General features: G+C 40.0%; 2 protein-coding genes across 3 annotated transcripts; one reads left to right on the forward strand and one right to left on the reverse strand.

Annotated features, from left to right (window-relative positions):
* The first annotated feature begins 1344 nt into the window (after nt 1-1344).
* On the forward strand, nt 1345-6745 carry LOC309507046 (phosphoserine phosphatase-like). The gene is made up of 6 exons (XM_082181137.1): nt 1345-1521; nt 1951-2098; nt 2720-2854; nt 3472-3617; nt 3943-4091; nt 6351-6745. The coding sequence occupies exons 2-6, from the start codon at nt 1959-1961 to the stop codon at nt 6459-6461; spliced, it is 681 nt and encodes a 226-aa protein (XP_082037263.1). The 5' UTR covers nt 1345-1521; nt 1951-1958; the 3' UTR covers nt 6462-6745.
* Nucleotides 6746-6789: 44 nt separating this feature from the next.
* Nucleotides 6790-22515, reverse strand: LOC309507043 (protein NipSnap homolog 2). 2 transcript variants are annotated; one of them, XM_082181134.1, is made up of 10 exons: nt 22369-22515; nt 21168-21307; nt 21027-21072; nt 16145-16239; nt 15905-15975; nt 12588-12728; nt 10787-10818; nt 8988-9082; nt 8808-8891; nt 6790-7808 (listed from the first exon to the last, which is right to left on the reverse strand). In XM_082181134.1, exons 1-10 carry the CDS (start codon nt 22458-22460, stop codon nt 7744-7746), a joined length of 861 nt encoding a protein of 286 aa, XP_082037260.1. In that variant the 5' UTR covers nt 22461-22515; the 3' UTR covers nt 6790-7743. The 2 variants fall into 2 exon arrangements, with proteins under 2 accessions (XP_082037260.1, XP_082037259.1); XM_082181133.1 differs by having other exon boundaries at nt 21168-21313; nt 22369-22509.
* Between the last annotated feature and the right edge of the window lie 876 nt (nt 22516-23391).

Consider the following 23391-nt stretch of genomic DNA (forward strand, 5'->3'; position numbering starts at 1 on the left):
AGGGAAAACTCACTGCTGTAGGACTCGAAAGAAACTAATGCATTTTGTGATGTAGATTACCTAGATATTACTCTTTTTTTAAATGAGACTCTATAAATCGAGGGGATGGGGGGCCTACAAAACCTCTCAGCCCCGGGGCCTAACATAGGTTAAGGCGGCTCTGGTGACAGTATAGGCTGCGGGCGGTGGAATTATTTACGACAGCGGTAATGGACAATTCCGCTTCCAACCTGTAGGGGGACCGCAGAGGAAAAGTTCCTTAGTGACGCTTTAAGGTGAAAATACTCAGAAAAAGTGTCGACTTATGAATTTACACATGGTTTGTCTTAAAGCACATTAAAAACACCACATATAAACAATATTAAATGCTTGAGTTTCACCACAGAGGGACTGTAAAGGTTCGACTAGCAGGGTTGTTATGTAACGGGTAAGATCATTGATGGCTTCTCATTACCATGAGGCCAATGTTCAAAAAAAAATCTTTGTTTTTATCTATAGCATTTGCAATGAAAAGTTGCGACCTTACACATTCAGAAACTATGTCATGCTGTAGTTGTAATATAAATCTTTAGTGAAAAATCTATTCCATTAACAGATAATCTATTATAAGTTCTACAAGTTAGTCAAAATTTACCACAATAAATGCAATAGAATTTGATAAATTCTAGTAAGAGTGGTCGTGCGTAGTAGTTCAAAAAGCTTTTTAATTTATGTTGGTGTGGGATGATGTTTTTTCCTCTCTTCATCAGTCTTTTTTGGTTTTTGTACTTGCTCGTTTTGGTTATTGGGAGGATTGTTGTACGAGGGAGAGTTGTAACAACAAGGTCTTATTTGCACAGATCAGGTCGGGTGAGGTCTGTATTCATTAAAGGTATTTCAATTGTATATTGTGACAATGCAAACAAATGACAGGATGATCCTCATTCCAGCTGGCCTGTCATGTGGGTAACGCGCAGGCCGTCCCACGCATGGGGAGGGGCTCAGTGCAAGTTTGGACATGCGAGATGTACTGTACATGTACTGTATATGTGAGTGTGTGTGATGTGCCTTTCACCAAATTAGAAATTACGTAAGAAAAAACATACAGACAAGGTCGAGTAGTGTTTTTTTTTTTTTAAAGTTAAAGTGCAAAAAAATAAAAGAATTGTATTTTAAATGATTTAATTACCCTTTCATTTATTGTTTATATTTATTTTACATCCATTTAGTTTTACTCAGTTAACAGATAAAACGTTTTAAAAAGACATTTAGGAATGATATTGATATAAATGTTATTTTTATTATTTTTACTGAATGAGTAGATTCGCTTGACGTGTTTCATCATCGCTATGAAAACAACTGGCCAATCAGAGTAGTGTGTGAATGACATGAGTGTGATCTGATTGGCCGCCTCCGTCCGTGATCCCAGTAGTAATGAATGGCAGATGACTGCGCGCACGCGCTGCCGCACAGAGACGGTTTGCCGGAGATTTGAACGAGCTCGTGACAGTCAGTAGAGGAATCTCATCCGCGCGCATTAAGGTAAGCAGGAGCTGCAATAGTGCGAAAGCAGTGAAGTCGCAATGCTCGTAACGTACGTGTCTTGTTTTCTGTTTTGTGTGCGTGGAAAGTGTACGAATATTATCTTAATTCTGAATGAGTTCTTCAAAATCTTGTTTTGAGTAGTTTATACACGTGACGTATGTGTTCTCGTGTTTCCCGGTGGCGGCTCGCGCATCAAACCAGCTGATGCAATAACTGTGTTCGTCCAGATGAATGAATGCGTGCATTAATGCTTCACTGCCCCTGTTGTGTGAACGAGCGCGAGTGCTGCTGCTGCTGCATACTAAACGCGCACTTGGCAGAAGTTGGCACTCAGGCTCGTGTTGTGTGGAGATTCACTGCTCTTGCTGATGTTTACTAGCTCTTGTAGTGGCGTCACCACTAATGCGTGTGTTTCCTGTCGCCCAGGCTTCACCATGACAACCGCGGCTCACGCGCAGGAGCTCTTCCGGCGCGCGCAGGCCGTGTGCTTTGACGTGGACAGCACCGTGATCCGCGAGGAGGGCATCGACGAGCTCGCGAAGTTCTGCGGCGTCGGGGACGCGGTCACGGAGATGTCAGCACGCACACGCACACACACACACACACACACACACGCACGCACGCACACGCCTTGTCTAAATACCCACACTTGCGGTCTTTGCACTTGACCACTTTTCTCTCTATTTGGCCCAAGTGTTTAAGTAGGCGTAAAGACTGCAAGTGTGTGTGTAGAACTTTTTGATAACTCGATGGGACACACTTATAGTCTTGCAAAGTGTTAACAGTAGCAAATGTTGTACAGAATAGGCCTGCACACACCATACTCCTCTTTGCACCAATAAAATGTGCTACACTTTTAAGTTTTTCCTACCAAATTATATGCATCTAGTTAATTTAAATGACAGTGGAATGTTTTCCTCGTATTTCGGGGCACATGAGTTCCCGAACATAATGCATGATGGGATACGCTTAGCCTAGAGATAGTGTGGGTTTAGTGTGCATTAAGGGCACTGCACTTTGGGATCTTTAAGTCATGGGATAGTCTTGCTCACTTGCACGCGACAGGGAGTAAGACCGCAAGTGTGTGTATTTGGACAAGGCAACAGTACACACACACACACACACCCTAGCCAGTGCGCAAACACGCACAGCATTGAGTTTGAGAGCGCACCCCTGTGGTTGTGTGTGTCCGCAGGACCCGGAGTGCAATGGGCGGCTCTGTCTCATTCCACACAGCTCTGAGTGAGCGTCTGTCCATCATAAAGTGCTCAAGGGAACAGGTCAACAAACTGCTCACGGACCACCCGCCGCAGCTCACGCCAGGTATTAAGTAAGTTGGTAATCATCCCTCGCTTTTGGAAAGTTTTTCAGTTGTTAACTTTATTGACTTGACTGTTTTACAAGGACTTGTCAAAGTAACAAAAAAATACGCATACGCAGTTCCAACAAAACTAATAAGATAAACTCTAACTATGCACTTTATATACACTATAAAAACTATACAATATACACTGCACACACTACACTATATACACGCTATACACACTATTAATAAAGTTATACACTTTATTTGCACTACAAACACACTATACACAATATTTATACAAACTACAGTATACATAGTATAAACACTACTCACACTTTTATACATTTACTCTAAACAGACTTTACAACCTATACACTAGATGCACTTTTTACAGTGTATACACTATACACACCTTTTGTACATTTACACTACACTTTACACCCTATATACACTACACTAGATGCACTATACACAGTATATAGAATACACTATATAGACTACACTCTATATACTTCATAATATACACTACTTCATTTTACTGTGAATAGCATATAATGTGTACACTGTAAAGTGCACGTGAGCAGTGTGTGCTGCAGGTTAGAGGCTGTGTGTGCTGATGCGGTGTGTGTGTGTGTCCTCAGGGAGCTGGTGGAGAGTCTTCATCAGCGCGGTGTGAAGGTCTTCCTCATCTCCGGAGGCTTCCGCTGCATCGTTGAACACGTGGCGTCACAGCTCCACATTCCCCTGCACCACGTCTACGCAAACCGCCTGAAGTTTTACTTCAACGGTAAGAGTCGTCGGTGTGGCACTGGCTCACCTGTGGCGCTGGCGCTACCTTCACACGCAACCAAATAATCCGTTAGTAATCGGATTGGCGGCTCAATCAGACTGAAAAGCCTTCATGTAAACACCTTACTCGATCCGATTGAGCTCGATCCCAATGGAATTTAGATCGGATTGAAAGGGGTTGGTTTATTCCTTTTCTAATCCGATCGAGAGAACATGTAAACACTACATACGGATTCATCTATCGGAATGAATTCGGTCCGATTGAAACTAAAGTTGTGCATGTAGCCCGTGAGTGATGAGGCGTGTGTGTTGTGCTCCGTCAGGCGAGTACGCAGGGTTCGACGAGTCTCAGCCCACGGCGCAGTCGGGGGGGAAGGGCACGGTGATCCGCATGCTGAAGGAGCAGTACGGCTTCGAGAACGTGGTGATGATCGGAGACGGAGCCACTGATCTTGAGGCCTGTCCTCCTGCGGTGAGTATGTCACCATATACACCCCAGTGAACCTTGACCTGCATGATTTGTGGGCCTGACCAATAGACAAGCTACACTATTTACAGTCGGTCACCTGTATTAGTGAGGGTGACTTCTTCTGTGCATTACTAGTCAAACTTCTGCTACTCTCCGTTAGGACGGTTCCGCGGATCCTTAACAAGTCTTAAATTAGATATTTCAAATTTAAGGCCATATAAAGTTTTAAGTCTTATTTTTACTTATGAAAGGTCTTACATTTTAGATGACACTTTGACTTGGACGTATCTAAATGCTTTACCAAATTAAATTGATCTAATTAGCGTACATATCATTTTTTATTATTCTATTCAATCGATTAGTTCAAACGGCTGATTCATTCAGGAAAGATGCAAGTGATCGTTCATTGAATCATTAAACTAATTCACTATTAGTTTCTATTAGATTCGGCCTCGGAATCGATTCCAAGAGCAAATTGTGATTTGCTTGTTCACGTGACAATTCGCGTCATTTAAATTACGACAACATTACGTCTGTCTCCTGCACGCGAAAGGAGAGGAGGAGAAGAAAATGGCTAATGTCAGTTCAGTTGTAAGATGGGCTGGGAATCGATTCCGAGGCCGAATCTAATAGAAACTAATAGTGAATTAGTTTAATGATTCAATGAACGATCACTTGCTTCTTTCCTGAATGAATCAGCCGTTTGAACTAATCGATTGAACTCCCTCATCTCACTTGAAGGATTAGTTCACCTCAAAATGAAAATTTCCTGATAATTTACTTTTTAACTTAAAAAGTTTTTTGAGGAACTTAATAAGTTTAATAAGTTTTTTGAGGAAAACATTTCAGGATTTTTCTCCACACAATGGAGTTCAATGGCAACCAGAATGTTGAAGTTCAAATCAATGCCGTTTCAAAGGGCTCTGCACGATCCCAGCTGAGGAATGGGGTCTTATCTAGCAAAACGATCCGTCATTTTTGTAAAAAAAAATTAATAAATGTATATACTTTTTAACCACAATTGTCCGTCTTGTGCTGGTCTGCGACGTGCCACGTATTACGTCATCACGTTGGAAAGGTCACGAAAAAAAGAAGAAAATAATAAATTAAAACAAGATGTCGGACCATTTTGAAGTTGGAAGAGAAAATGAGATGGAATTTTTCGCCCTTCCCTACCTTTCTGAACCGGAGTACACAGACAAATAACTTGGATAGATGACGTGACTCGTGACCTTTCCATCGTGATGACATAATGCGTGGTGCGTCACAGACCAGCACAAGACGAACAATTGTGGTTAAAAAGTTTATACATTTTTATTTTTATTTTAGAAAATGACAGATCGTTTCGCCAGATAAGACCCTATTCCTCAGCTGGGATCGTGCAGAGCCCTTTGAAGCACTTCAGAGCTCTTTGAAACTGCATTGACTTGAACTTCAGCATTCTCTTGCCATTGAAGTCCATTGTGTGGAGAAAAATCCTGAAATGTTTTCCTCAAAAAAACGTAATTTCTTTTCCACTGAAGAAAGAAAGACATGGACATCTTGGATGGCATCGGGGTGAGTAAACTATCAGGAAATGTTCATTTTGAGGTGAACTAATCCTTTAAGACAGTGACTTGCCGCCACCTACTGGCTGTTTTAGTTTCATATTTAAAGTACCCTTTAATTAAAACGTTAAAATTAGAAATCATTTCACACTTAATACTATGAGATTGTTTTTGTTTTTTAATTCAATATTTTAATAATGCAATTGTAAATAGTGTAAATATATTAATGTCGCTTCTGTGTTGTCTCTGCACTGCAAAGATGGATTTGGTTGATAATGATCTCACTTGACCAACAGCCCTAAACTGTTATTATTCTAATAGAATTTAATTGGAATGTTAGAATTTGACATAAAATGTGATGCGCACATCTAATATGTTTAGATAAAAGGCCCTCATGCAGGTAAAAATGCCCCTGGAAGTCAATTTAAGGTGGCAAATATCGCCCTTTAATAAAAAGTTAATTTCTGTCACTGCTGTGAACAGAACCGCGCATAATTATGAATAATATGAATGTCTTTGATTAGTCAGCTGGCCTAAATCAGCCATGGTAGCAGTACAAAAACACAATATATAAATATACAGTATATTTTGTCAATATTGCACACCCCTGATATACACTATTACATTTTATTTCCTCAGGCCCTAAAAAGCCTTAAATTTGACTTTAAAAAGTGAGAGTCGTAGGTGAAGTCACACTGCGGTCATGTCTTTTCAGAGCGCTTTCATCGGGTTCGGTGGGAACGTGGTGCGGCAGCAGGTGAAGGACAAGTCCTCGTGGTACGTCACGAGTTTCGGAGAGCTGCTTAAAGAGCTGGAGAAGATCTAGAGTTGATGGAGCACACAGACCAGACCATCTTTGTGCCTTTTCTTAGTTTTTAACTAATGTTTAATATCGATTGTGTTTTAGAGGTTTTTTTACAGAAATGGTTGTTTATCTAGAGGTCAGTTTGCAGGATGTTTTCTGTGATGTACTGTACGGTTTTCTGTGATGTACTGTACGGTTAGCTGTGATGAAACTGATTGTTAACACTAACAACTGTCCGTGTCCATACTTGAAAGAGAACACTTATAAAAAATGGGTCACCAGCTAATAAAACAAAAGTAACAGCCGCTGGGCGTCCTTCATCTGTGTGAACATGACACAACATGGGGAGTAGAATGATCATTTATGATTTATTGAATACAGTATTTAGTTGATTTGAAATATTTTGTGCTGTTAAATCCCAGAAGAGTCAGCGTACAGTAGATTGCGCATGCCGTGGTCGCACAGAAAACAAAATCAATCTAGGAACCGCTCTGTCGGTGAGCTGCTGATCAGAGCAGGACCGGAGACATTTCACAACACAGAGAAAGGCATATAAAAAGCACGTCTATGTAGAAACAGAACACAAATAAAATACAGCAACTAAATAAAATGGGTTCTAAAAAAAATTTCAATTTTGCACACAACCTGCTGTCCCCAATGAGGCTTTCCCAGTCCCAGCTCAATCCTGTTGGGACTGTTTTAGCGGAGCGTTTGATATGTTGATTCTTGACCAGGGGTTTTATCTGAATATGTAGGATAGATTCTGCTGTACTTGTCATAATGCCCTATTAAAACCTGAAATCATCGTCATGTGGGGGTTTATATTAACAGCAAATAAATATGCAATAAATACATTGATAGATTGCAGCACTCGAACGAGTTTAAAGTGTTCTCTGACTATATTTAATTCATCCAAGTCTGTGTTGAACTACTGGGCACCACGCTGGAAAGGGTTAACGCGCTAACCTGCTAATGTTTATGGTGATTCAATGCACTTTACAGCACTTCTTTCATATAGTATAGCAACAAACTTTATTTAACAGATCTATGGTTGTGTTTTTCCAAGCCATGTAACAACCAGATTTTAGATATGGCTTATGAAGCATTCTCAAAACTCAGTTCAGTAACAGCCTTCATTCCCACTGATTCAATTTGGTTTGCTGGTGCAACTTATGGACAGTCAGATCAGAACGAGTGCGTTGTGTGTGACGTAGGTTGGCATCATGACGACAGAGAATGTATCCGACGTCTTGGTCTGGCCTTCAGCTCACGGGGACGTAACGGCGAGGATCTGATGGACTCATTACTGCATCGGAGACCCTTTCAGCGGGATCATTATCCTGGACTCCATGTGCTGAATGAGGGGCACTGAAAACAGATTCAGAGGAGGGTTTTACCTCACAACAGAAGATGCGACTGGTGACGTGTTGTTGTACACAATATAGTGCAACATTACAATGGACCAGCAACAATAAAATGAAAACAACATTAGTTGAAAATAAAATATTGACACTAAATTTTACTTTCATGGTGTCTTAGAATAGCAAAGGTTGCCTCCAGAACACAAAAGGTGATATACAAACGTAAAAGCTGCTCTTTTCTATTCAATTAAGATACTGTACATGTCAAGTCAAAAAATGACTTAAAGTGCCCCTATTATGCCGTTTCAGACATGTCCTGTCATGCAGTGTGTAATAGAGCGGTTTGTGGATGTCAAAAGATTTATTTTCTCCTAAAAGAAAGAATCGATTCTGAACTGCCGAAACGAGTCGTCAGAAATTTCAGTCTCACTTCCTGTTACAAACTAGCATAATGCTGCGCTCAAACACTGTAGTTGTAGAGAAGACACTGTTTTCTGTATTGCGAATCAATTTTGAGCCATCTGACCAATCAGAGCAGAGTAGACCAATCACAACAGACTGAGCCATCTGACCAATCAGAGCAGAGTAGACCAATCACAACAGACTGGGCCATCTGACCAATCAGAGCAGAGTAGACCAATCACAACAGACTGGGCCATCTGACCGAGCAGAGTAGACCAATCACAACAGACTGGGGCCATCTGACCAATCAGAGGAGACTCTCGGAAAGGAGGGGTTTAGAGAGACTGATTCTTTGAACGAACCGTTTTTGGACTCTGAGAAAAGAGGTGATGCTGCAAAGTATATTACAAGAGAATGAAAGTGTTTTTTGACCTTGGATGCATGTAAAACAAAAATAACTAGGAACCTTTAAAACAGCATAAATAGGGCACTTTAAAGGGCGAGTACGCTACACAGCAGACCAGAGAAGAAGTCATTTAAATGACTAAAATAAAATGCATGGCAAAAATGTAACGCAGTGCACCGGTGTAGCGGCGGTGTTTACCGGTGTAATAGACGACTTCATCCCAGCCCTCGTGCTGCCAGGCGGCGTTCCTCGTGTCCTCTCGCGACTGCAGGTCCTTGTACGCTGGAACACACACACACACACACACGACAGAAAGTCAAAGATCACAACAGCCTATCAGCACTCGTGCTTCTGGGAGCCGTATGTGCACAGTCATACCCCACAGATGATGGACCATGTAGAGGCTTCCGATCTGAGAGAAGAAGCCGCCGACGGCCTCGCGGTTGTGCTGCCGGTAGCCGATAGCTCTCGCCCTGAGGAACAGTGACATCATCAGACCACTTCTGAAGATTCACAACTACACATCTCTTCATAAAGGCCTGTTTCACACCAAGAGCGGAACGCATCACTGACGAAAGGTCTTTCAAACCAAGAATGAAATGACCAAAAATTGGCAGACGCTTCAATAAAAAGTGACTTGAGTAGCAGATTTGATCTTCTGGGTGCCACATTAGCCCGTTTCAGCTTCCCTCGCACTTTATAACACGTCAAAATGAGCCGACGCCCTAATATTATACTTTATTTGATTTCTTCTCCAGAAAGCTTTTTATTTTATTTTGATATTTTTTATTGCAATATTTGAGATTTTTTGTTATTTTCTATTTTATTTACCTTTAAATTACTATATTTGATCAATAAATAATAAATAAATATTAATTTAAGCACATTCCTCACATTCTTTCAACTTAAATTCAAAATAACACAATTTCATGCATAACCCTTTTAATTCAGCTCAAAATATCTTACATTGGGAGTCTTTGCCGACCTCTTGTGGAAAAAATTATAATATAACATGATATTTCATGACTCTAGATGGCCTTATAGCTCTATATGGAGCAAATGAGCTGTTCTGCTGGGTCCTAAAGTCAGTTTGTCTTCAGTGTGCATTCAGATGCACATGTACACATTATAAAACATATTTTTTTGGCAAAGTTTTAGCATTTTTAGTTAGAATTTTGAGCATTTGTATGTGTACTGAAGCATTCCTCACACTCCAATCATTCCTAAAGGAGTCAAATTGATCCGCAAAGGATTCAACCACAAAACTCCTCGAATCCATTCAATTTTGTTTGTGTGTTCGTGGTTCAAGTGCGACAAAAGACCTAGGGCCTTGGACCCCTCTGATGAACACAATTTAGTTTCAGATCAGAATGACCCGAGGGAAGGATATTATTGTTGATGAAAGGTGTATTCACACCAGAAACCGAGATGAGAGAGCCGTCGGTTCACACAGCTGCTTGGCGGCTGGAATATTGAATGCATGTGATGATTTTTTCTTCTTGATGTGAACAGGTCTTGAGAATCACACTGTCAATCAAGCCGATTACTGGCTCTTGATGTAAACGGTCCTCTTGTGGACAGACTAGTCCTGGATTATTAGTATTGATCATAATATGTTGTTATTGTTACAGCACAACTACAACTTATGATGATAAAGTGATAATCAAGAATAAAGACAAAAGCTTGCCAGAAAATGCGACTCTTTCAGCTGATTTACCAAGTGACAAAACTACATTTCCCATAATCCTATGCAGCAGCATGACAAAGCATCATATAATGCACATTACATCGTAATTATGACTTCTGAAATCATAAGAGATTCTTGAAGACAGTCCTGCGTTTGACTTACGCACATCACATGTTCAGTAGCATTCAATAATCCATCAAATGCTGTATATTACGGAAGTGAAAGCACTTTGGAAAAAAAGGTGTAAATCAAAAGTTACCAAATTTGAATTTGATATCACAAAAAATGTGCGTGCTAAATGGATTTAAAGTACTTTATCCATTTTAACTCAACGTCCAATTTCAAAACGGCTTTCACGGGATGAATTGTGAGTGTTTAATGATACCTCATTAATGATGATGAATATGTGATCGGGAAAAAGGGCAATAAAAGACAGATAACAGGCGATACAGGACTGTTATGTAGAGGAACAGATTGCTTGTATTCTTACCAGTAGTTGCCCCATTCAATCATGGTCCCGGGCTGCAGGGGAACAACAAACAGAGACAACTGTAAATCTGAATCTCATTCCACCACGGTAATCACACACACGGACCAGGACACACTGAGGACTGGTGATGATGTATAACATCCAGTGTCGACTCACAATGATTTGTAATATAAAATAAAGCCACATTACGAACCCGACAAGCTGAAGAGTGTGTCTTGATTAAGATAGATTCAACAATAGCCCCTTTCACACAGCAATCTCGGTAATTACCGTAAAATGACCAGAATGTCTTTACCGGTAAATACACAAATGTGCCGTTCAAACAAGCAACGGCGTTCTGGCTCTTTACTGGTAAGAGACCATTCACACATCAGCAGCAAAATACCAGTCAATTCTGTGATGTCAGTCATCGGAAATGCTCTTTAACCGCGGCGCCGCTGTCTTCATTCATCCGCAAGAGGAGAAGTGCGCTAGTTTCACTATCTGTTCAATCTGACGTCCGAGTGAAAGGCGTAACGGGTGATCAAACAGAACGCGGTTTTTTTGCTCTTAAAAACAAGAGTGGCAACGCTGATGAATGGAAAAGATGGCCGAGTCTCGAGTGTGACACGTTCGAAAAGCTGGGAGACGAGGCTCAACGTTCAAAGATGATCATTCAGCACATATTTAAATAGAACAACTATTAAAAGCTTTACTGTAAACAGCACGGAGTAATCACATCATCTCCATAAGTCTTTATGATTGGCCCAAAGCAGACTTCTTACGTCAGCGCGTTCTGACTGTGTGCGTGCAAATACCAGTAATCTTCTGGTACATAACTGGTAATGTTACAACTTCCCTAACTGGTAAATCGGCGGAACCAATTTGCCGGTATTTTTGGAAAGGTCCTGTTCACACATGATCTCTTACCGGTACAGACTGTGTGTGTGAAAGGGGCATCTATGCATATATTGCTGTTTACAGAGATAACGTTATTTAGATGTTGAGCTATATTGCTCCACTGTGACCCAGACGATAACTAGAGCAAACACACGTCACACACTCAAACACACGTCACACACTCAAACACGCGTCACACACTCAAACACACGTCACACACTCAAACAAACGTCACACACTCAAACACACGTCACTCAAACACACGTCACACACTCAAACAAACGTCACACACTCAAACACACGTCACTCAAACACACGTCACACACTCAAACAAACGTCACACACTCAAACACACGTCACTCAAACACACGTCACACACTCAAACACACGTCACTCAAACACACGTCACTCAAACACACGTCACACACTCAAACACACGTCACACACTCAAACACACGTCACATACTCAAACACACGTCACACACTCAAACACACGTCACACACTCAAACACACGTCACACACTCAAACACACGTCACTCAAACACACGTCACACACGTCACTCAAACACACGTCACTCAAACACACGTCACACACTCAAACACACGTCACACACTCAAACACACGTCACACACTCAAACACACGTCACACACTCAAACACACGTCACACACTCAAACACACGTCACACACTCAAACACACGTCACACACTCAAACACACGTCACACACTCAAACACACGTCACACACGTCACACACTCAAACACTCGTCACACACTCAAACACACGTCACACACTCAAACACACGTCACACACTCAAACACACGTCACACACTCAAACACACGTCACACACTCAAACACACGTCACACACTCAAACACACGTCACACACTCCTCCCTCCGCTCTGGGACGCACAGACTCACTCTCAGCTGGTAGGAGCGCAGCTCGTAGATGTTGGGTCCGTCTCTGGGCACGGGCTCGTTCCAGAAGCTGAACTCCAGCAGCAGCTGATTCCTGCGGGACAGGAGCATCTGACCCCTCTCCTTCCGGTACTCCAGGAACTCCTGCGCTCAGCACATGACATACAGCAGATGAGTGACACTGCCTGACTGAGGGTTAATGCAGTGTAAAAACTCTATGCTTTTTCTCTGAGTTTTAACTATAACTTTTAAACCTTTAAAGACAGCATTACTGTATTGTTAATCGATTGTATTTGTTTCAGGAGAATCCGTCAGCCCACATTATTGCACCTTGTTTAACAGTGGCATTCTAGGTGAAAAACTACATTACCCATGATGCTGTGCAGAGAATTCCACCAATCAGAGTGTCGAAACAAACAAAACCCGTCTAAAGATCTCATTAGCTCCGCCCACTCCCATGAAGCACAGTCAATGACAATCGAGTTGGTCTCCATCCACTCTCAAAACACTTCAATATTTTATTAAACTGCATATATTTTGCCAGAAACTTAAAATATTTTGCTTAATACATTGTTTATATACAGTATAAACTCTTTCACTAAAGCCGTTATGATTAGTAGCTGGTTGGTTTGGTTCATGGCTTATAACGCTTTAACAAAGACTTTTTTGAAATCCCTACAGGAGAAATACTTCTGGAACTGATACCACTGGAAAAGTGGGCAGGAACTATTTCCGATTGGATTCTGATTGGCTAGTTGTGTCATTCCGAGATGTGTTAATTCCCAATAACAACCGCCGTCAATGGTAATGCTGAAAGACATCACCCATCCGGGTATCTGAAGCAGTGTTGCCAGATTAGGCGGGTTTGAATTGGATCGTGCGTGTAAAAATGGATTTGGGCAGGGGGTAAAAAATTGGCCAGGTCTGGGGTAAAATCTAAATTTTATGGGCTATTTGGTTAATAAACAAAACTCAAGTGTGCATGTACTCGATAAAATCAGTCATGATGACGTTACTAACACACAGAGTCAGCTGGCGTTGGTGTTTATCTTGCCTTCATGTAACGGTAGTCTCAAGAGGACAACGCGTGACGCTATATTCGGAGTGGTTCACTTCCTTGGCCCTGGGAATCATGTGTTTCATGGCACCACTATCAACGCCTAACCGAATCTCCAGCACTCACGTGGGAGAAGTAGGAGCTCTCACACAATTCCTGTCTTACAATCTGCAATTACAAGCTCAACAATTACGGTAATTTCAACATGGCGTGAACGCACCTCTACAGTAAGATGTATCTACAGTCAAGAGTGGGAGACACAACTCTCAAAACATGGATTACACCGGTGACTCGAAGGCTCTTTATAAATATATTAAACTCTGAGAACACACTGATCTGGACATCTGCAACTTTTAAACCGTCTACACTCCACTCTCACTCTCACTCTACTCTCACACCACTCTCACACCCACTCTCACTCCTACTCTTACTCCACTCCACTCTCACTCCCACTCTTACTCTCACTCCCACTCCACTCTCACTCTCACTCCACTCTCACTCTCACTCCACTCTCACTCTCACTCTACTCTCACACCCACTCTCACTCCTACTCTTACTCCACTCCACTCTCACTCTTACTCTCACTCCACCTCTTACTCCACTCTCACTCTTACTCCACTCGTCCCCGACAGCCACTGAAAAAGGTTTGAATCAACGATTAATCAGTTTTGACTGTGCTAAGAGCGCTATGTCCTACAATATGTACTTCACGAAAGACGTTCTAGTTCTGAGTGAAGTTAAAGCACAACACAAAGGTAAGCGCATTATTATTGTCATCAATTCTTAACACAAATGACACATTTTCGTCTTTTAAGGTGCGCAAGGTTTAAAGTTGATTAATTTCTTGACTGCCGTTTGCAAATATTTTGACATTTTAATAGTAGAGACATTTTTGTCATTTGCTAATTTTCTTTCACTGTATTTGCCATGGTTCGATCTGTTTTCCTGTTGTCTTGCTCCCCTTGCAGGAGAATTTCATCATTTTTATAACTTTATTTTGTTTAGTTTTAATGGAGTAAATGGTTCTTATACACCTTGGTTGTCATGACAACAGAACTCGATCACACTCTTTTGGCAGTGATTGATATGGGCTTTTGGGCTGGAAATCATCGGCCCGATCTGGCAACACTGATCTGAAGCTGTCGTCTTCCACCACAGACTCGCTCTCGCTTGTTTCATACCAATGCAGCGGCTGACATCTTGTGTCTCTGTTATAGTTATCGACTGTATTTATTGACTATACTGTAATATTGTTGCTGTGTTCATCTTCTGCTTTTTTTGTACACTGTAATGGATAATATTTTTTTTTTACAACCGTTTCATCTCAAATCAATATCTCTTATCCCCATAATTATTATAAACCGTGCAATAAGTGATTTGAATGTACTTTATCCCTTAAAGGTGCAGTGTGTGATTTTTAGCGGCATCTAGTGGTGAGGTTGTGAACTGCACCCAACAGAAGTTACGATGGCCGACAGGACATGATGTCGTCGTCTGAGACAGCAGGGTAGCCAGTTTATCAATGAGGTTTCTTTACAAAGATAAATTAAGAAATTAGGTTTACTTAATTATTCAGTAAAACGATATGTTATAGCGAATATTATTGTTACTTGTTCATCATTGTGTCAGTGTTTTATTCGCTGACTTTATCTTGCGTCTTTGCACGAAGAACAACATAGTGACGAAACGCATTTGTCCGTTCAGGGCCACCGTAGAAACATGTCGATGTAAGCGGACCCGTGGTGTGTGTAGACAGAAATGCCTCATTCTAAGCTAATAAAAACATAACGCTTCATTATGTAAGGTCTTTATATACACCACTGAAAACACAGTTATGTGTATGATATTGCATTTCTGTCAACAGATCCTCCTAAATATTACACAATGCACCTTTAAATGTTCGTCTAGTTTGAACTTGTTCAGTCGTCTTGCCTGAAAGCCACTTGCTAGCAACTTTTCTTCGCGGAAGTTCAGTAAGCTAATACCATTTTTAAACTCAATATTTCAAGTCAATATTTCATGTCTAATTATTTACTTATGTGGCAAGTATCCGTGTAATAAGTGTAATCCGTGTACTAATAATGTACATTATCTCTTACTTATTCAATCAACACAAGTTTTCGACAAAACACATGCCATTTTTGCCATGCATATTAATCCTAGAATACTCAATTTGCAATGAGGCAGCAGTAAATTCAAACAAACTGCAATTCTTGGTGTAAATTCACAACACAAAGGCATAACATTCCTGGTACTAGATTACCTTGTTATTCTTCAGTTTATTCATGACTTCAGTAAGAGCTGGATATCCTCCTCTGTACCGCCACAAGTGCACTACATAGTGAACCAGACGCAAATGTCACAGTGTGTCAGCGCTCACGTAAACATGATGAGAAACACATCTCACTCATTTATATATTTAACCCTTTCGTGACCTTCTGACCCCGACGGAGCAGAAACTCTCATCCCAAACAGACTCTATAGATCGTGTTGAAGTATTTACCAGCTTGGTCTTGCTCCCCGTACCAGGTGTTCCACGTGCCCACCAGCTCACACGGGTAATGCTTGTCATCATGGATGGACGGCAGCACCTCGTTACTGTGGAAACAAGTCAGACCGGGTGAAGCGTGTGTCAATGACTGTAGCCGCTGGGCTCTTCCAATCACATCAGCACTAATAAAATACTATATAAGTGACATGGGGCAATGGCTATGGTAGCATACAAACCATAAAATGACTAAAAACAACTTTACAGTTCATATATTACAGTTATGGACAAAAAAAACGTTTTACAAATTGATAAATATCACATTTCAGTCTTTAAGCTATTTTTTGACGAGTTATATTGACTAAATGAATAATCATTTCATATACACACTCACCGGCAGTGTTGGCGGGAACTCATTACAAGTAACTTGAGTTATGTAATCAGATTACTTTTTCAAGTAACTAGTAAAGTAACGCATTACTTTTAAAATTTACAACAAAATATCCAAGTTACTTTTTCAAATAAGTAACGCAAGTTACTTTGTTTTCCCATTTATTGACTGACAGCTCTCCTGTCCACATGTTGAGACAAACCGAAGTGCAGAGGCGTTGTGTGTGTGTGTGTGTGTGTGTGTGTGTGTTTAAACATGATGTTATGTAGTTCTAGACTAAATGTGAGCATTTATCTCACTTGCACAAAAAAAAAAGATTCAATATTCCTCAAAATGAATAAAATCAGTGAAATGCAGAATCAGAAAACTACAGAACTATTCGTTTTTATTGGTAAAGTAAGTGTTAAACGTTCTTCTCCTGCATCTATTCTTCTGTTCTCCAGAATAACAGCAGCTGAGAGGTTTGTTTGAGCGGCGCCCTCTACTGTACACGTGTGAATCTGCACTTCCTTCAGCCTCAGGCTTATTATTTCACTTTTGGTGTGAAAGGGGCTTTACATTTGCCCAAAAATACAACTTTTTTTGTTATAAAAAAACAAGCCCAGCCCAGGTGAAAAAAAGTAACACAAAAGTAACGCATAACTTTAAAAAAAAGTAACTAAGTAACGCAATTAGTTACTTTTTAAGGGAGTAACGCAATATTGTAATACATTACTTTTCAAAGTAACTTTCCCCAACACTGCTCACCGGCCACTTTATTAGTTCACCTACTCATCAACGCAAATATCTAATAAGCCAGCAACTCAAAGCATGTATGATCATGTGGACATGATCAAGAGGATCTGGTGAAGGTCAAACTGAGCGTCAGAATAGAGAAGAAAGGGGATCTGAGTGACTTTGAACGTGGCATAGTAGCAAAGTTGAGTCTGCGCTACTTTGATCTAATATTTGATGTTTTTTAAAATATTGTAGATTTAAGTAGCAAATGAGAATCGCTAAAATTATTGAATATATTTTGAAACAAAGGTCTTCTTAATGATTTTCAGTTCTGTTCAAGCTAATTAAAGCAACATTTTTTCAATAACGGAAGAATATGTAAAAGTATGGTATTTGAGGTAAAAGGCATAATAATAAACAAATATCTGGCTGACTTTTCCATTTGTTGACATGGTCAGATTCAGATGGTAAATAATTTGGTGTCCACCTTAGATATAATCACCACATTTATCAGGGCTCCAGACTGCGACCAAAATTTGAGAGTGTGCGACTGAATTTTTCATCCAGTCGCACATGTGCGACCAGTAAATTTGTTTTGTTTTTACACGTTAAACGGAGGGGGCGCGTCAGTGAATCCGGAATGTGTGGCAGGCCAATGAGTGTGAGAAGAATTGGGAATGGCCACTGTAACTGGCTAATGTGTGGGGGGTGAGGGTCCTAGAGATAATCGAGCGCGCGTAAACGTCCGTGGGAAGGAGACGGAGACAAATATCAATGTCACAGACACAGCCGGATGATGATTCAGAATCAGAGGTTTGTGAGGTGATAAAGGCCCGAACCCACCATTTTCGGGAAGACTGGCTGAGAGAATTCAGCTGGTTGAGGTACTGTAAGGAGACGAACTTAATGAACTGCGAATGTTGCAGTCGCTATCCCAGAACTGCGGGGAAAATGAAGTTTGCAGACAGTGCAGGCACTTCGCAGTTTAAACACAATATGCTAGTTAGACACATTCTCAGCCTCAAGCATAGAGTATTCCGTGACATGTTAATAAATCAAAACAAAATGAAAGCGGAAAAAAACTGCGCTACTCATTTCTGCGTCACGGACCGTTTAATAGTTCGAACCAATAATAGACAGCGCAGAGCTTCTCTCGCCACTCGCGGGCGGATCTCAATCACGCAACACCGTCACATCGTGGACATCCAGTGAAGAAATCCATTGAGTTCGCGACAGAATTAATAACATCGTTGCGAGATCCAGTGAGAAACATTCAGATTCAACGCAGAATTCTCTGTTATAAACCATATCAGATCAAACAGCGCTAACGTGGAAACCAGGAGAAACATGTGCCATGAACGAACAAGTTATAGAAGGCTTTAGGTCCACAGATCAGCAACATTCACCATGGATTTAATGTAGTAACACTAACTGTAACGGTATACTGTGGTTATAACAGTAGCCTACACATATCTTTTTCCAGCACTTCAAAACTATAATATCATATTTTAATGTTATTTTTAATGTGTTGACCAAAACATTTTTTGTTCAACCTTTAAAGATTGTCTCTATTTATAAAACTAAAAGTTTCAAGAAGTAGGAAAACTCACACTTATTTAAAAAAATAAATAAGATTAAATTACCATTGTAAACACAGCTGCTGAGGGCGCTTATTGGCTATTTTCAATCCCTAATATCTATTTTGTCACTCATTTTGCTATTGAATTAATATTAAGACATTATGAATGATAAAAGTTCAAGTTAATTTTATCTACACCTCAAATTAAGCTCAGTGCTTTGTCATCCCACAGTGCTACCAGATACTCTCTGTAGAACTTAGTGCCGCTGCCCTCAAATGTTAGTCTGGAGCCCTCTGAACTTAAAATAAAACTGCACATTGTAATTTCTGTACTTAAAGTCTATTTATTATCAAAGCATTTGTCAGTAATACAGTTATTTTTGGGGGAAATGTGAATAATTGCATTGCAAGGTGATTTAAGATGTGCCCCTAAATTTTCTGCTTGCGCTCCTAAAATTTTAAGTCAGGGGCTACAGCGCTCCTAATAAAAAAAGTTAGTCTGGAGCCCTGTTTATAATGAAAACATCATATTTAGAAATATTATATTAATCATATCATATAATAAAATATCATTTATTGTTACTACTGTAAATCTATGTTAAATTATTACTGGATCTCAATCAATGCTTTCAGAATCTTTACTTTTTGTTTCTGTATTCTTAAAATAAACATTTTAATGACAGTATATTTATTGAACAAAAATAAAATTAGCAAAATAGAGCTAAAGTGATTGTTTTGAACAAGTATTAACTTAGACATTATTACAAATAATGCTTTAACCACCTCATATATTTATAAGATAAAAAATGTTTTATATATATATATATATATCTGTTGCTCCATCAATGTTCAATGCAAACATTTTTTTTTTTTTCTGCAATCATAGACTATAGAAATAATGAAAAGCAGTTGTTTTCTTAAGGAGTGCCTTTAGCCCTGTTATACCCTATATGTAGATTGTTTAGATCATATCTAACATAAATTATAACATGTGGTAAAATGATGAGAAGAACCCTAAAACGCTTCATAACCTGCAGATATGCACCTCTGATGCATCGGTTTGATACTGTAAATGTGGTCTGATGTTCCACGACCAACAAACAGAAAAGTACAGTGTGATTCAGATGATCGTTTGCTCATTCATCTGGAGTTTGTTGACTTCCCTTTAATGAAGTTCAAAAGAGACTCGCTTGTGGCAAAGACTAACACTTTAGCTTAATGAAACTGCCAACCTGTAGAACGAGCAACAGCGACGCGGTTTTACTTTGAAACACACATTTATTTAATTAAATCATAACCTTTTGAAGTTTAATAAATCACATTTTCCCCAAATTTAAAACCTCATGAAATGATAAACAAGAACCTTTACTTATACACTGCAAAAAATGCATTTCTTACTTAGTATTTTTGTCTTGTTTCCAGTCCAAATATCTAAAAACTCTTAAATCAAGCATTTACTAGATAAGTAAAATTAGATAAGATATGATGTCTTGTTTTCTGGGGGAATTAATCAAAATTAAAACAAGCAAAATTTTCTGTACATGGGGTAAGAAAAATAATCTTAATTAAAACAGAAACAAGATTATTTTTCTTACCCCAGATGGACAGAAAATGCTTGTTTGCTTTTGATTTATTCCCCCAGAAAACAAGACATAATATCTTATGGCATTTTACTTTACTAAATGCATCTTGATTTAAGAATTGTTTGATATTTGGACTGGAAACCAGACAAAAATACTAAGTAAGAAAAGCATTTTTTTGCAGTGTATCAATTCCGATATTTAGTTTAAGACTTTTTATGGCCTTACATTTTTAAAACTGAATTTAGGGCTTTTTAAGGACCGAAATAAACCCTTGTAAACTAGAGAAGAACTTTTTTTCATAAAATCCTCAAAACACGGTCCGATTGAAACGCTTTGAGACATTCAGACACGTTTGTGTTGGACTTCAGCGTGTGATTGATCAGTGCATCTCAAGTCTTGCGTAGAGCGTAAACACTGGAGGAATGAGGGATGAGGAATGGGCTTTAGCGGACTCCTGCCAACCACGGACAGGAATAGAAAGCAAGACATTTGCTAGTTTGAACTTCAGTAGTCAAACCAGTTTGGTCTCAAGGGACTCTGAAGAAGTTAAAAACAGCTTGATTTACGTGATTAACACCAAACAGCCTCGTCTGACCTGGTTCGTTGATGTGAGGAATCCTGACTCACCAGAGTTTGTTGTACGCCTCGAGACACTCGGGCTTCACGTTGTGAACTACAACACAACAACACATATATGTGGGTCAATGAACACATCACACTGGCATCGAGACGTTTAACAGCGGAGGGCAAACAATTCGCAGAGCTTACACTGTATTTTGTACAAGTTGTTGTCCTCTTTCTTGGCTAACAGATGGGAGTGAGCGTCTTTCCTCGGATCCACCTTCCGCACAAACAGTGATTTGAACCAGCTGTCCTCTCGATGCCGGTTAGTAGACGCTGACAGACCTCTGAAACTGGACAATACATGTGCATTTGTTAAAGGGTTAATTCACCCCACGGTAAAAATTACCCCAATATTTACTCATCCTTTGTTAACCCTCTGGGAGTCGTGTGGATTACTTTTATGATGGATGGATTGGAGTTACTATTCGCTCCCATTATAAAGCTTGGAAAAGCCAAGATATTTTCGATATTTTATGTGTTCGTCTGAAAGCAGAAAGTCATTCACATACGTGAAACCCCATTACGTTTTCCTGAGATGTTGGTTTATGAAAAGTTGCCGATTTAAATTATAATTATAATATATTATCATATTTCCATAAAGGTGCTACATTTGATCACTAAATTAATGTCAGGCATTTTTAAAGACCAAGGATAAGTTGTTTTCATGGTGAAACCTCCAAACATTTGGTGTCTCTGAAAAGCCCTGAACCTGCCCTTTACAGGACACCCAGGAGTGACATGTGACATGTATGATGTCAGAGAAATTCACTAAAATATAATGTCCACTACAGTGGACAAAAGTCTATTCCTGGCTCCCAGGAGGATAAACTGATACAACAGACATATTTGTTACTTTGCATTATGAAACCATATAGGCCTACACATTTTTATTTCCCCATGTCATTGCAGCATAATCTAAGTAGTCAGTAATTGTGTAACAGTAATGTGTTTCTAATATTGTGCATGTATCCTTCATCAGTTAAACGATTACAACCTTTCATTAACCAGTGCATGAAAACTGAAACGCCAAATCTTCATGTTGTGTTGATCATGAAACACACGTGACGGTCTGCTATATTACTATGACCTTGAGCAGTGGATTCAGCGCACGTCCAGACGCCTCTGTCATTTACACAGCAAACTATATGTTAGACAATATGCTGAGCTGCTTAAACACACACTTTTAAATCAAGCAAATAGTGAAGTTTTCAATGTTTGAATGCCTTCCAGAGTAATCACGTCTTTACTAATGCGCCCTGCGTAAAGTCCCGTGAACCCGCGGTATCTGCGCACTAAAGCACTAATCAGCAGATTTATAACATGTAATTGAGATAAACTGTCTGACCTGATAACAGCAGTAACGTGTCCCTTCGCCCGGCCCGTGTTTCTAGCCTGATACAGGCCCGAGCAGGAGCTCTGAAGGACTCTGGTCGCCATCTTCCACTGAGAGGACACAAACAGCAGGAGAGGAAAGAGTTAAACTCCTGCAGTGCCACACTCCGCCGCGAGGGGGCGCGATGGAGACGCGTGCGATTCACGAGCGGCAGGGAGGGGGCGCGATGGAGACGCGTGCGATTCACGAGCGGCAGGGAGGGGGCGCGATGGAGACGCGTGCGATTCACGAGCGGCAGCGAGGGGGCGCGATGGAGACACGTGCGATTCACGAGCGGCAGCGAGGGGGCGCGATGGAGACGCGCTTTACTTTATTATATTTTAAATGTTCCTTCCTTCCTTTCCTTCCTTAACAGAAATCTCTTCTTCCAGGTAGTTCTGGTCAAGATGGCTCTATAAAGTTTCACATAAAAACACAGATACACCATTTAAACAACAACAAAATAAATATAAAAGATAAATAAAAATAGCAACATAATTATTTCAGTGCATTAAATAATTCCCAAGACATTAATAGAGGGAATTGATTCTAGAGTAACAGGCTTGTATATCAAAACCTATGTGCAAAAAAAAACAACAACAAAAAAAAACATACATAAATCCACGATCTGCTGCAGATTATGACTCACGCTTCCCACTATTACAATATTTGACCTGAACATTTGAACCCCAGTATAAGCTTTGAATATTATTGAAAATTATTGTTTCAACCCATGTATATTTAATTTGAAGTGCTCTTTAATCACTGTATATAAACTACATTGACTCACAGATGAACCAGGCAAAAGTAAAACAACTGCAGCCTTTATTGCATGTACATTAAATCTCCCCATGTCCCTTTAGTGCCTCCACAGGGGTCTGATTGTTTAAAGGAGATTGAAAAGGGAAGTGATTGTTTATTTGTCTGTTTATGTTGTTTTCTTTCATTTTTTCGATCATTTTTCACTGATCATCAACACCATAACATTCCACAAAA

This window comes from Leuciscus leuciscus (genome assembly GCF_965113295.1).
Source record: "Leuciscus leuciscus genome assembly, chromosome: 9".
NCBI classification, from domain to species: Eukaryota; Metazoa; Chordata; class Actinopteri; order Cypriniformes; family Leuciscidae; genus Leuciscus; species Leuciscus leuciscus.